Below are 14873 nucleotides of genomic sequence, written 5' to 3'. Positions count from 1 at the left end.
AAGTGTTGAGCAATCCCTCAACAAATGAATCTTCTTTACATTTATCTTGTTGCTGGACAATTTTTGCCATAATAAATCACGACTGACTCACAGGCAGTAGATGAATTAGTTACACCAAACAAGTTCCACCAAACTGCAATGATCATACATTACAACAGGAACCAATCAGTCTATGCGAGTTCATAATTTCTTCTTTTTTTGAGTTGGGTTTTCGCTGTGGCATGCTCCCCGCCCTCATTATCACTGATTAACATTCCACTTGTTGGCTTCTTGGAATGAAAGCCTAGCTGTGCTGGTGGCAAATTCCTCTCACTGAAGGCAACAAAATATTTCAGCGGCCCTTGCAGACTTGTATAACGTAGCCAGTCTCCTTGCCGAATTTTTTGCTTTTGTCAATGACACATTTTACTGCTGACTGGCTAATGGTTTTAAGGGCGAATTCAAATTAACAACACTAGAGATTCAAGGAATAGGTAGTGATAAATCAAGGTAACGGTTACCTTTTCATCTTAATTTAAATGAATGTGTGAGACCCCAGCCCTGAATGAATATTGGAAGTTTTTGCAATGTTCCAATGTCTTGTAATTTTAAACCTGGACTAGGAATACAAACCTAAATTTCCCTTTCTGTATCAATCCACAGTGAATGAGTATTTGTTCATGGTCCAAGCCAGAGGGATCCGCATCAGAGAAAATGTGAAGAATATCGGTGCTCAAGTCCTGGAACAGGTGGTGAGAGGTGCTTACAGCAATGGTACAGGTAAAATACATCTTTCTAGGAGTACTCCGATCATACATAATTATAAGGTCTCACAAGAAATATTTGATAAACTCGAGTGCATATTCACAGATTACTCTTATGACTTCAACATGAGTGAGAGTGATGTTCCTCCCACTGCATATCTTCCTGAGGGCTTCACGTACTTCCCCTCACAAGTTTGCCCAGAGAAGCTGCCTTCAATGAGTAAGTTCATTGTTGTTGTTTTTTTCTCTCTCTTGCATTGCGTGCATTCTTTTTGGTTTGTGAGTTTTCGTTATGAAGGCCAAAATGGAAATGATTTAATTTCAGGAAGCAAAGTACACCCTGAACTAGTGGTCTAATCTGCAAAAACTTAATACAGAGTTACCCATCGTAAACTTGGCTCTTATGTGGTGTCAAAAAATGCTGGTGCTAAATTGTCAAAGTCGGGTTAAGTGTATGTAATGATGGTGTTAGATTTTTCTTTTCAAAAGTCACGTGGAAATATTTCCCATTTGCTATTGAGCTGAAAACAAATGTTTAGTTTTTGGACTGAATAACTTAATGTGGCCTGTGATCTTTCAACTGTTAAGCAGTTACCTTGCATTTTTTCCTCCTACGTGTTCACCACTTTAATTGTAATCGCTGATGGATGTTGCCTTTATCGTTTTCTTTCCACGGAGACTCGAATGGCACAAAATATCTTTTTCCCCCCAAACACAGAGGGTAGGTTGGAGGTGAATATGAGTGAAGTTTCACTAGAGGATGTGGAGCGATCTCTTCTCCTGGGCGAGTCTGTTATGGCCCCGGGAGGCCACTGGAAGCCCAAAGGCTGTTTACCTCGCTGGAAGGTATGTCACTCCATTCTGGAAAGGAGCGATCGCCCAAATGCATGCATTAGATAAAGGGCCCTACCTGAGGACACTTTTCATTTTCTATTCTGAAGCCAAACAAGTTCAACTGCTTAACAAAATCCTGTGAATATTCTCAATCATCCATCCAGGTCATTTTATTTGCATGGTGTTGACTTGAAGACAACTGTAATGTTCTAGTTGTCTCCTAGAATATTTCTCCATTGATGAAACCAACAGATATGCTCCTCACATATATTATGACCACCATTCATACATGCCATCTGTCTTTAACCCACATTTTGTCCACAAAATCAAGTTTTATTATTGCTTTCTCAAAGACCAAAACATATTGTTTGATCTAACAATAGGCTGTGTTTACGAATTTTCAAAGATTTTGGCTGCCCCGCTTCACCCTGTGATTCGTTGAATGTCAGATGGCACTGCACAAATGAAATTTCTTTTCCTCTCATTCCTAACTCCTGAAACATGCACGCACAACTTATGTCTCTTTTATCACCTCAGGTGGCAATCTTAGTACCATTCCGGAACCGACACGAGCACCTACCTATCCTCCTGAGACATTTGGTACCAGTTCTCCAGAAACAAAGGCTCCAGTTCGGCGTTTATGTCATTGAGCAGGTACACACACAGCTATTTCTAGACCACCTTCGAGATCACGAATTGTTGAAGTGACCCTTTCACAATGATGGTCACATTTTATTAATGGCTTACGTGTACCAAATCTCTTATCCAGGCCGGAACTGAGCCATTTAACCGAGCGATGTTGTTTAACGTGGGCTACAAGGAGGCCATGAAGGATATGGATTGGGATTGCCTTGTCTTCCATGATGTCGACCACCTCATGGAAAATGACAGGAACTATTACGGCTGCACGGATATGCCCAGACATTTTGCGGTCAAACTTGACAAGTACTCATACATGTAAGTTTTAATCCTCTATCCTTGCGGGTAAGTGCAGTCCACTCTTGATATTCATTTAAAATACCTCTAATTGTTCCTCTAAGGCTTCCGTATAATGAGTTCTTTGGTGGTGTCAGTGGCCTGAAAGTGGGACAGTTCGATAAGATTAATGGATTTCCTAATGCCTTCTGGGGTTGGGGAGGAGAGGATGATGACCTTTGGAGCAGGTGAGAAAACAGACAAAGACACAGAAAAACATCATCTTATAAAAGTTTCATGTTACATCACTAAAAGATTAAATATATGTCCAATAGATGGATGAATCATCCAATCTGGTCATGAAGTGTTTTATCTCTCTGTCATTTACCTATGTCACACAACTTTGTTTTTCCTACTGGCGTGTGAGAAGGCAGCTGTGAACACACCAGTCTTTTATTATGGATTTAATAGTTCATTGTACTTGCACGTTCCAGGCTGAGTTTGTTGTCAGAGAGGCATTCTTTGAACATATGGTAATTAGGGTCACCAATGGAACAGACCAGACTTCATGCATCAATGAGTACAAAATCTATTTGTAGGGTGCTGTATGCAAATTTCACCGTAAGCAGACCGCATGGAGAACTGGGCCGCTACATGTCCATTCCACACCATCATCGCGGAGAGGTCCAGTTCCTCGGGAGGTCAGTAACACTGCTTGGTAAACGTATTCACACACAGAGTCCCACTCTCTAGTTGGAAGGAAGCTTAGACTCATGTGAGCCAGTCACATGAAAAGCCCGAGCAGTGACTGGAAGGGAATTCTCACTTGTTGAAAGACTTTGCATGTGACAGAGTTTAAAACCGCACAGGGACAGTCTTTGCTGGCATTTTTAAAATATAACTGACACAGAACCTTGCAACTTAAAACTTGTAAATGCATTCAACTTATTCAATTACCAGTCTTTAAAAAGGTTTGGTAGTCAAAACATAGGTAAGAGTAGTTTTAGTGGATTTTGACACATCTATACCAAATCTAAAGAATAACAGAAAATGTACACGCTTCCATTCTTCAGTAAATCACAGATTATGCATAAGTAGGTTTCGAGAATTTTAGGCGCTCCTCTTTTAAAAACATGTAGACATTTTATTGATTGATTGATTGATTGATTTGATAAGGGACAGCACATATTAACAAACATATTCATGTTCATGTTAATGAACATCTAAATGTAAATATGTAAGGCTGTAGCCCCCGGCTAATTTCCATCTTTAGTCCCTTGTGTAGGTACAAGATAAACAATGACACACACCAGACACGTACACACAAACACCAAACACGTAGCACAATTTGAGACCGCGTCATGATCGCAATTTTGTTCATCTTACATCCAGGCTTTAAAGTGATTGGCAAAGAGGTTCAGAGACAGGTATTCATGTATTTTAATTGGTATTGAGTTCCAGGTATGTGAGAAAATTAAGTTATTGTGTAAAGAAACATATGTAGCCTTTTTTGCTTATTTTCTTGGGGCTCCCTGCAGCTTCATATATTTTTAAACTAATTCCTTAAGGGCAGGAATCATTTTGGGAGTGACTGATTTGGCTTAATTGATAGTTTTTTTAATTGAATCAGTCAAAATTACAACTATTTTGTTGTTTATAAATTAGAGCTGTTCTCATTGTAAATAAAATGTTCAAAACTAGCATCTCAAATTTTTCCTTGCAGGTCAGAGCAAAAACTTGCCAATAAACGATTTTGTCCCTCCTATATAATTAAAAACAAAAACAAATATATGGTTTGATTGCTCTCGCAGGTATAGTCTTCTCCGCCATTCAAAGGAACGACAAAAGGTTGATGGTCTGAACAACTTAAACTACTCCCCACTTGTGTCCAAGAGGCCTCTTTACACCAACGTCACGGTCAAGTTGAACAGAAGTCTTGCACCCGTAGCCGACTACTGATGTAGACATAGCTGGACTGACAACCACCTGGGAATCAAAAGTCCTCTGGGACATCAGCCATATTTCACCAGTTGCGGCACTGCTGAAAATCAGTTTAGTTTATTCGTGCTTTATTTCTTTTGTGGGTTTGCGATGAGAAGAGAAACAAAACAAAACAAAAAAAGGAAACATAAAATACGCGTGTTGGCTAAATCATAGAAGTAAATAAGGATTATTGCTGCACTTGTTTGTGCCACAGTCCACCACTTCACTCATCTGGGATTATCTAGTCTTCAGTGTCCACATGCCTTTTGCACCATTTTGGCCTTTCAGCACCCATCAATTAATTAATTTCCTTAACTCATCCCTGCACTTGAGTTCACATTAGTTTTCCAAAATAGACCGACCGTGAGACACACACTCTTTAAGGGGCGCAGAAGTTTGATTTCAAAGGTAATGTGCTTTCTTATTTTGCTTTTGCACTTCTGACTTCTTACACGAATGCAGTAGCCCTGTGAAACATGTGCATGTATACACACACAACTTTTACCGCGTGGACGCTTGCAGCTGGTTCTGCTGAAGGTATGCCAAAATCTACAAATGAAAAGAACTATGAAGAGTTTCAATCATCTATATGTGAGATAGTTTACGCTAAATTTAGAGTATATTAGTACCTTGACCATTTCTTATAACTATATTTTACCCTGTGAACATACCATTTGAAGACTGTGATATTTTTGTTTCCGTTGTTGCTTTGGACGTAACTGTCTGCCAGCGAGTGGCTATGGATGTGAGAGTGTTGCTCACCTTGTTAGCAATAAGACGTAATATCGCAGAGATGAATTTAGACCCGACTGCCTCATGATACCGATGCAATAGCACAGGTGCTAGCATATACTCACTACAGAGAGAGAATGAGTGCATTTGCAAACGTGTTCGGCGCACCTTTTCCTAAGTCAACATGCCACCCAATGAAAACAATGTCTTCTCAGAACCTCTCTGTGGCTTTGTGCTTGTCTGTGAGTTTGTTTGTTAGCGAGGGAGAGCCTATGCAAATGGCTTTTATGGAGCATATTGTCATGTCATCAGAGTCCGAGTAACAGGATTGACTTCAGGCCCCACTAGGTTTGTAGGGTGTAATCAAAGTACCCCCACCCCCTCGCCCCCCCTTTTTGCGATAGCCTCCATTTTCACACAAGTCAACACACAGATGGTGTTTACAGAAGCTTTTGATTTATTGCGTCGTATTTGAATATGTGAGCCTCCCGAACCCCCTGCTTAAATCTCTTTAACAACAATGCCTGTCTTTAGTGATATTGTTTTAAGACTAAAACCTCATTCTCGCAGGCCTGAATATTTTAGGTGCCGATTTCTGTACCATTGTTTGCCAGATGTTTTTGTTGAGTGGCGTGCAGTCTAACATTGTGCACTGACACCAGCTGATTCTCTGCAAGTGCAAAGTGGTCAAATAATTTCCCTTCTTGGATTTATGTGTGCTTTAAATTGACCCTTTCAACTTTCATTTTTGGGTCTATACGGACATGATTATCACTGTCTGTCCCTCTAGTCACAAAAGCTACTCCATTTCACATCAATCGCCTTGTATGCATTTAAGATGCGTTTTTTTGTTTGTGTGTGTGTGTGTGGGGGGGTTGTGTGGGGTGAATTAGCGTTGCTCCCACAGAGGCTGGACCTCTTTATATTTATTTGATCTCTTATGGATTGTTTTCTGTAATTGTTCTGTTTTTTGTTGTTGTTGTTTTTTTCTTTGCTTTTGCTTTTCTAATATTTCACATTTAATGTGATGACTTATGACGTGATGTATGACAGACTGTGTTAAATGCACTGAATCTTGTTGTGTATTTGTATGGGGTTATGAGCCTTGGAATTTTGTTTTCAAACTTGGGAGCCACTCTATTTCATACAGATGCAAGGTCTGATGAAATAGACTGAGACGGTGTACGTTTACTCTGCTCAGCAGACACATCTGAGGGCGCCATTTTGTGTGACAACCGCGGGAAGAGCGAGGAAGTGAATTACTGTAAGTGTGCTGGCTTGCCATGTTATTCATTGAGGACCTCTTTCAATGAACCTGACCCGGCCGGGACAGAGGCGGGGGGACACCCCGAATCGGTGGCCAGCCCATCAAAGGGCAAAAAAGATGGCCAACCATGCACACCCACATCCATACCTAGGGGCAATTTAGAGTGTCCAATCAGCCCAGCATGCATGTGGTATGTGGGATGAAACCGGAGTACCCGGAGAAACCCCCCAGCCCGGGAGAACATGAAAATCTACACAGGTGGACCGACCTGGGATCGAACCCAGGACCCCTGATCTGTGAGGCCGTCACGCAAACCACCCCTGTTAAAACAAATGCCTAGTAATTTTTCTTTAAATATAACTGGGACCTACCTTTATGAAAAACAAACTACAAATATTAGATTTGATTATTATACAAGCATATCTTTGGACAATTAGTGACAAATTTAATATCCTTGACCATCCAGGAGAGGTGCTCAGTGACAGCAATGGACAGTCACAGCATTTGTGTAACGCATTAAAACGTCTCCATGCGTGTTTGAGTGAAATGGCGAAACCCTCCAGATGTGAAGCTGTACTCTTTCAAGAGTTTTGTTTTGTAGTTTTCTTTTCCTGCATTGGTAATGATTTACAGGAAGGTGGTAGTGAGCAACCTAGCAGGTTCTTTCTTTTCTTGACACTTACATTAAAACACTGTATACGGTTTACTTTATCATTGCTTTAAATTAAAAGCTCAATGGAAATGTTGAAAGAGCCTAACGGTGGACAATCGGAAATGTACCTGAAGATTTGACGCTGAGGGTGCTCGCTGTATAAAGAGACCTAATTGGTCATATTCAGTATTGGGCTTTATCTTCCACATTGCAAAAACAAGCATCTACCTGTGGATAAATTAAAATGGCTTTCTTTTATTCCATGACAGCTAGACTGGCTTCTCAACTCTAAATCAGTCTCCACCCTCATGCTTTGTCAAAAACAGGAAATTGTTTTTTTCCTTTTTTTCAGTTGGTGATAGGAGCATGCTGGCCAGTCATTTACCTCTTTATGTATATTGTAAATGGTCTCAGTCCAGGCAAAGACTGAGCCTGCTGCTCATGGTACCATAATCTCACCTGTTCTGATCCATTCTATGCTAGTTTAAATGAAGGAACCATGCCTGGGCATCTGACAAAACTGGCAGCCTTAAAAGCTTCTTAATTTATTGCAGTGATTTTCCACTCATTTTTTTTTACGAGCAAAAATATTTAAATTTCAATAAGTGCATATCAAGTTATAGCTCATTGTAAATAATGTTGTGTGTAGTGTTTTAGAAAAAAAAATCTATAAGGTCTTAAATTTACTACTGATGGTAGCATAAAGAACAAGGATTTGGAGTGAGTTTGGCTGGTACGGGTGCCATTTAAGTGATGCTTACTTACACCGTGACAACAATGTTTTTACATCACTGCACAGTATTTTTTGAATACATGAAAAAAAGTAAAAGTCCTGACCTCCTTAAATTTGGATTCCTATCACATTAACTGATACATTCAGCAATTAATTGGCTTCCCCACTAAAGATGCTGGTATTGATGAGAATTGCCTTATTGGGTCCACTGTCCTTTTTTCCCCCCTCAAAACATCTGACGGAATTAAAGGAACACTCCAGTCATTTTTGGGATTTGTTTCTAAAACCATGAGTTATATTTGAAGATAACTACTGAAAACATACACAGACTGGGCACAATTGATTGCTTAATCTTTAAATTATAGCAAGAAACGTTTTCTTTGTCTGAGGATTATTTGAGTGTAAAATTTCTTTATCAATTCAGATTTGGCAGGATTCTCAACACTTATCGTTGGCCCAATCTAGTAGTTTCATGTTGACTTTGACTGGACTGTCCCTTTAAGGTGTAGATGGACTGCACTTTAATGCAACAAATTCAGGTGTGTCTGCCAAAAAACACAGTGCTTTAAATAAAAAAAATTAAAAACTGGCACCCAAACCGGCAATGCAACGTGCTCCAAAATATACAATGATTTTATTTTCTGTGAATTCGAAACACTAAAGAGAGAAAAAGAACTCCACTTATTTACGAATTATACAGTAGTGTTCAAAATAGCAGTCCAATGTGACTATTCAGATTATCCATGTTTTCAGGCTTTTTTTATTGTTACCTGTCAAAGATGTTTACCATTAGATGCAATGGATTCCCTAAAAACTAATGAGATCCAGCATTCATGATACACATTTTATTAAGGTTGGGCAATTGAGCAATTTGTTCAAAGGGGTGTGTTTAAAAAAAAAGTAGCACTGTAGCATTTAATCAGTGAGGTCACCAATTTTGTGGAAAAACAAGTGTTAAGAATGAAACCAGTACCTGTTGAACATGAAATTTTCCTTGAAAACCCTTGATTTTAATTCACCTGTTGATGCTGCAATCCTTAAAGTTCAATGCATGTTCGTTTTCAAAAAAATTGTAAGCAGTTTCCCAGATGTGCATCCTTCTGAGGCGTTAAAGATATGAAGCAATTGTAAAAAGAAAATTGTTAAAAATAATAGTTTAGTGATTCAAAAGTAGGTAGGCATTTGCATTGGTTAAAAAAATGTAAAGTCAACAGCAGATTGCTTTTTTTTTTTTTTTTACACACCCCTATTCAAATCCAATTGCACAGTCTTAAGAGTGGAGAGAGTACATTTTGAATGCTCGGTCTTCTGAAATTCTCCTGTATCTACTTGCATATTTGTATAGTGTGTATACCAATAAAAACAAATTACTGAAAATGTGGATCAATCTGGGGAGTCACATTAACCTGCAATTTTTTTTCCAACACGACTGTATATTCTTAACATGACAGTGTCCCTAAATTGTAAAGGGGCCTTGAATTAGAGTCATCCAAAGTCACTTGTTAAAACCTGATGTCAGCCTTACATGGATATGTTTGTGTATTGGCATATTTATCTTTTGATTATTGAAATTTGTATGATGGGGGTTTTCTTTTATACCATCATTGTTATTGTCAAAGTACACCAATAAAAAAAAAAAGAAAAAAACTTAAGATGCAGCTGCATTCACTATTTATTTTTTGGACCTATTACCATTTACTGGCAACACAGCAAGCAGTCAAGCAGTGTGGTTTTCTGCTCCATCTCTGGATATTCATTTTCCTGGCCCCATCTCTCGATATTCATAATATTAATGTGCGTACGGCCATTATTTTCGAGCCACCTGACCAGATCATCCAACAGGAGGGAATTGGTGTTGGCAGGAAAATTTCTCTCTTCTCTCTCTAACCCTCTACGAGGAGTCTCAAACTGGAGTAAACATCAGAAAATAACATAGGAACAGGTGTTCCAATTTGTGGCCATTGGGATCGCAGAATCCGATCACCCCATACTCTTCTCTCTCCTCTGACATTAGTTTTTGAGGCCACATGCTCGTGTGTTTCTCCAAACTCAGCCTCGGTGCTGCCCTTTAGCTTGGGACAATTTTTAGCTTTCTATATGAAGCACTGACATCATATACTTGGGGGCCCATTTGCTCATATCGTCCTAAATCAGAACAACAGTGCCTTGAAGGAAGATTTGTGTGTGCATAGCGGTGTTTGCTTTTTGTAGTGACCTGTGTTTTTTAAACTCAGTGATAAATGTTGTCATAAAAATGTGCTGAGAACTAATCGACCTGCTTTCCCATGGAAGGTTGCCAGAGCGATGCTAAACATCAATTGATACACAGTAGACCGATTGCACAGAACTTGGGAAAAAACAGGTTTAAGCCATCATTGGATTTCTATGTATTTATATACTATATGAATGGGTGATTGTGTTTGTGTGTGTAGATAGATATTTATTTATAAAATGAGTCGCAGTTGAACTGCTTACCCAGGTAAGTATTTCTTTTTAAATGTGATTTTTTTTTCTCTACACTGCATGTGTGTGAAAAATGGAAGTGAACACAAGAGGAGTGACCAATGGTTGTGTTTTTTTATGGGAAAATCCCTGATTAGGAAGAAAAAGGCAGAGGGGGTTCTTATAGACCGAATGAATGCAACCTTTCTATTCTAAGTGAACTCGAGGGACTTCCAAAACATTTTTCTTCATATTTTTTTTTACAGCCGCTTCCTAATTGACTACATTCCACTCCACGTAAAGTACAATTAACGGCATAATGAATCCTGTCTCATGCCAAACTGTGTCCTTGTATAGTTCGATAAGTTGAGCCCAAGCGCTAAAGCTCCAAGTAACATTTGGAGAAAAGTGCACTTATTTTTCATTGCCCTTGATGCCCCGTGATGCTTTGCGCATACGTGCATTCTTTGTGTTTGAAAATTTTGTAAAATGATGCAATTACTAATTCTAATTGAATATTTTGTTTCCACATCTTGTAAAATGATGTAATTTAGATTTTTTATTTAATATCTTTAAAAAAAAATCCTGAAAAAAATCCGCGAAGCTCTGAGTTCGCGGTAGCTGAAGCGCGAAATAGTGAGGGAACACTGTATTGTAGCCAGCTTCTGCTTTCCATCATGCCTGGGTTACTTCTCTCTATTTGGAAAAGCTTCTCGGAGACAATGTCCTGATGCTAAACAGAAGACCAGCTGACTGTGCATTTGCGTGAGCCGGTCAGCAACCAACCCCCTGACCCTCTCACTACAGTACATTTTGTGAGTCCACTCGAAACTAAACCTTAACTATAGCCACACCTAAATATACTTTATAATATCATCTCATGACCCCATATCTTCGTCTGATCACACCATGTGACTGCAGTCTTGTGAGCTGCATATTTTGCAAAGCATGTAGATTTTTTTTGTTTTGTTTAACACAAGGTTATTTTCATATTCAATCATCTAAAATGCTTTCTCCGTCTGGATGTCCTTCCAGTTTCTATAACAAATGTCAACTGTGCTGTAAATCATTTTCTCATAGCTAATAAGGTGGCAATGGGTGAAATGTCTGAACATCAGTGAAACCACAAAGTAACTGACCTTCACAACCATGAAATCTGATCATCCAGACTCTGGCCTTCACTGTCCTTTTCTGTCTACTGGCTTTAAATCAAGACCAAAACAAAACTGAACTGGGAAAATAACAGTATTCATCTCTTAATATGGTACTGCTTCATCACTCACTCCAGTCATTAGAACTATTATGGGATTTAAATGTGTTAAATATTGGTTCTGTTGTCTAAAATAGGAATACATTTTGTCAAACTGCTCATAAGATTTTTCTTAAGACAGTGGTTCTTTTAGAATTTTCGATGAAGTACCAGTTCAATAGGTAATTGGCTCTTTGAGCCACCATCATGGCCCACATCAAGATACAATAGTTTAGTAGGCGCTTTTTTAAATAAAATAAAATAAAATCAAAATTAAAATTGAGTTGAATCAATTCTGGGGATGCTTTACTAGGGTAGATGGAACTCCACTGAGCCAACGCCCACATTCCTTTTCTTTGTAAATTAAACCAAAAAGGCACAGAAAACAGTTATAATCCCATTTCGCTGTTGAAAATGTGCAAACTGCGTCTCCTTCCATCTAGTAGTTTTATTACTGTGGCAGCCATCAAGGTTCTGTGGGCTAGGATAGCTTGTTTAGAAAAGTCTTAATTTGTTTCTTCGGAAAATGGTTAACACGTGTTGTGTAGTAAGCCAGTACAACATAAAACCTGAAGATATCAGGTCTCTATCATTTTTCGTCTGACCGACAGTAGAATTAATTGAATTGAGGACATGAATGCAACCTTTATATTCTAAGTGACTTCCAAAAGTCCCCAACTAAAGGACTGCTTGGACCAATTACCGACTCACATATCCAATAATTTGGGTTATTTTTCGGGGTACGAACTGCAGTAAAATATACTGGCCTTAGATGTTTGCATGCCGTAGTTAACAATGACAGGAACCAAATTACATTTCGTAATCTTAATTGTTTTTGTGATGGTTCCTTTTTTTTTTTAAATAGTAAAAATTAGGAAAGAATCCAAAACTAAATATACCATTTAGGATGAAATAAAAATTGCTCTAAAATGTGTGCCCAAACCAAAAATACAATAAAACAAAAGAAATATTGAGAAACATGTTTTATTTTGCATACTTTATTTATATAACATACATAAATTGGGTTTTTATATAAATTGAGTTTCCTCTATAAGTGACTGGCTTTTTACAAATCCCACATTTTGCTATAATCGGATTTTTGCCTTGAAATTTCAGACAAACCGGGCTCCTCTTTCAATCTATCATTATTCTGTCTCTAATGTGCTGATCAAACTAGGCCGGCAACTTGCTTTGCACTGTTACGTGAACACCATCAGACAAGAGAGTGAGAAGGAACAAGGTGTGCCCGCCAACACAGTGCTCTGCTCTTTGTCACAGCGCTTACTTGAAAACTAACTGTTTAGTTATTGCGAAAGCGCAACATTCAAAACAAGAGCATATATTAAAGTATCGACTTCAACAGACTAGACTATTTGCTATCCATGACATCAATATTTCATCTGCCCATCTCAAAGAACCACCTTCTAAAGCCTTTGTTGCCCTGCCAGTACATTCCATGTTCATCTTCAGCTTTGTTTTTTTGCTTAAGAAGGGAAGATTTCATTCAAGATTTGTTAATGGATGGCTCTTTCCATTAGTTGGCCACTAACTGAATTGCCTCTAGATCACAATTACTTTCCTGCTGCAGACTTTCAGCCTACTCCTTTTCCTTTCCTTGCTCATCCCTAAATAACATTTCATGCAGTGCTCCAAAATGAAGGCAAATATAATTTTGCCACTTCCACCTTCAAAAAATAGTCATCAGCCTCTCACCATGAGATTTCTGGGTCCATGGCCCATTTTAGAATGGTGAGTCAGCAATCTGGCCCCTTTTGACAACTCATTTTACTATACGTGTGCTATATACACATTATTTTCAGCTATTTGTGCCATGTTGGGTTTTATATAGACCTCAAGAGTTTAGCCTTTTATTGTGAGAACAATTCTACACCCAAAAAGAGGTCAATTAAAAAGACACTTCTTTAACCTATATGTAAGGGTTTTAATATTAACCCCAACATAAACTAGCCAATTTTAACATTTTATAACAATTCAGATGTTTCTTTTATAAGCAGTAGTGTTGTTTTTTGTTACATTGCTGCAGTGTTGTTTTAGTGTGTTTTTCTGACTTGTTCTCTACTTTTAAGTCAATCTTTGGCTGTGTCAATTCCACATCTTATCTCAACGTATGATCAAGGAACTGGAAATTGTTTTTGCACCATGACAGGGCCTCCATAACTGAAAGAAAAGCCAAGCATGGCACGAAACATATTAACATACTGAATAATACATTTCTTACATTTATGACCTTTGGCTCTACAAGCAAGCATGGTGATTGAAAAACTAATAATTTATCATCTGGAATTAAAACCTGGGATATTTTTTTTCCAGGTGCACTTTTCCCAGCGGCAGGGCCAACATTGCTGACTAAAGGCGTGTTGTTTTGGTTCCCATGTCACTGGTAAATCTGTGTTTTACGATTTATTTATTTGTTTACTTTTTTAACAAAGAAAAGGACTGCAGATCATCGAAGTCTATTCAATGAAATTCAGTACAGACCCACTGAGGTGATAGTGCAACTTTAATGCAAAATGAAAATGCAATACTATCTAGCCAAGAAAATATGGCTCCTGAAAAGACAATAAAAGACAGACAGACACCCACCTAATAACACAACCAAAATTAAAATCCTAAATCAGTTACAAACTCAATATCTGAATCTTAATAAATTGTGGCCTTGGGGATATATAAAATTACAATCAATACAATATCCTCGAGCACTTTTCTGCTCGTTGATCCATTTATCCTTATTAATCAGAAAATGATACACGTACTTACACACAATGTTCTCAAAATGCAAAACAGTGGGGTGCTTGGGATTTTATTCCTTAGCCAGTAACATGTTTTTCCCTCATGATACATTCCAAAACCTTACTAAAACCTGACTCATTTACTCACATGTACAAGCAGATATTTGTAAATATGTAAATAGCACCACGTTGATACAAACAATTGTTCACACAGAAAGTACTGAGTGTGTTCCTCACTGGTTTTCCACTTTGCCTAGCATTCTCACTCAAAAATCTCTAATAAAAACATATCAAAACAAGATCCCCAGCATATAAGTTAAAAAATAAAAATATGAGCAAGGTTTGTATAAATTCATCGACTAAAACAACAGCCACGAGTGCGTCTTTTAAATATATTCTTTACACATGGCTGAAATACATAAGCAGGTCTTTTGGAGGCACTGGAGGGATTGGCTTGTGGGAACTGGCATCCAATTGCTTTTCATATTTGCGGAACTAAATTGAATGTGGGGCAAATGAGAAGATATTGTTTTAGCATCTTCATTACTATTATAATTGTATTATTATTATTAT

At 38.2% G+C, this 14873-nt stretch overlaps 1 protein-coding gene across 1 annotated transcript in view; it reads left to right on the top strand.

Annotated features, from left to right (window-relative positions):
• Positions 1-9511, top strand: part of b4galt5 (UDP-Gal:betaGlcNAc beta 1,4- galactosyltransferase, polypeptide 5) — a 29481-nt gene extending 19970 nt beyond the window's left edge. The window contains exons 2-9 of the mRNA XM_077716767.1: positions 643-759; positions 850-963; positions 1462-1589; positions 2115-2231; positions 2347-2534; positions 2618-2740; positions 3092-3193; positions 4304-9511. Of these exons, the coding sequence (XP_077572893.1) occupies positions 643-759; positions 850-963; positions 1462-1589; positions 2115-2231; positions 2347-2534; positions 2618-2740; positions 3092-3193; positions 4304-4451 (1037 nt within the window). The 3' untranslated portion in view covers positions 4452-9511. The remainder of the gene's footprint in view (positions 1-642; positions 760-849; positions 964-1461; positions 1590-2114; positions 2232-2346; positions 2535-2617; positions 2741-3091; positions 3194-4303) is intronic.
• The last annotated feature ends 5362 nt before the right edge of the window (positions 9512-14873 follow it).

Source organism: Stigmatopora nigra, chromosome 1 (assembly GCF_051989575.1).
Source record: "Stigmatopora nigra isolate UIUO_SnigA chromosome 1, RoL_Snig_1.1, whole genome shotgun sequence".
NCBI lineage: Eukaryota > Metazoa > Chordata > Actinopteri > Syngnathiformes > Syngnathidae > Stigmatopora > Stigmatopora nigra.
Note: the sequence above shows the minus strand (reverse complement) of the source record. Positions and strands in the feature narration are given on the sequence as shown.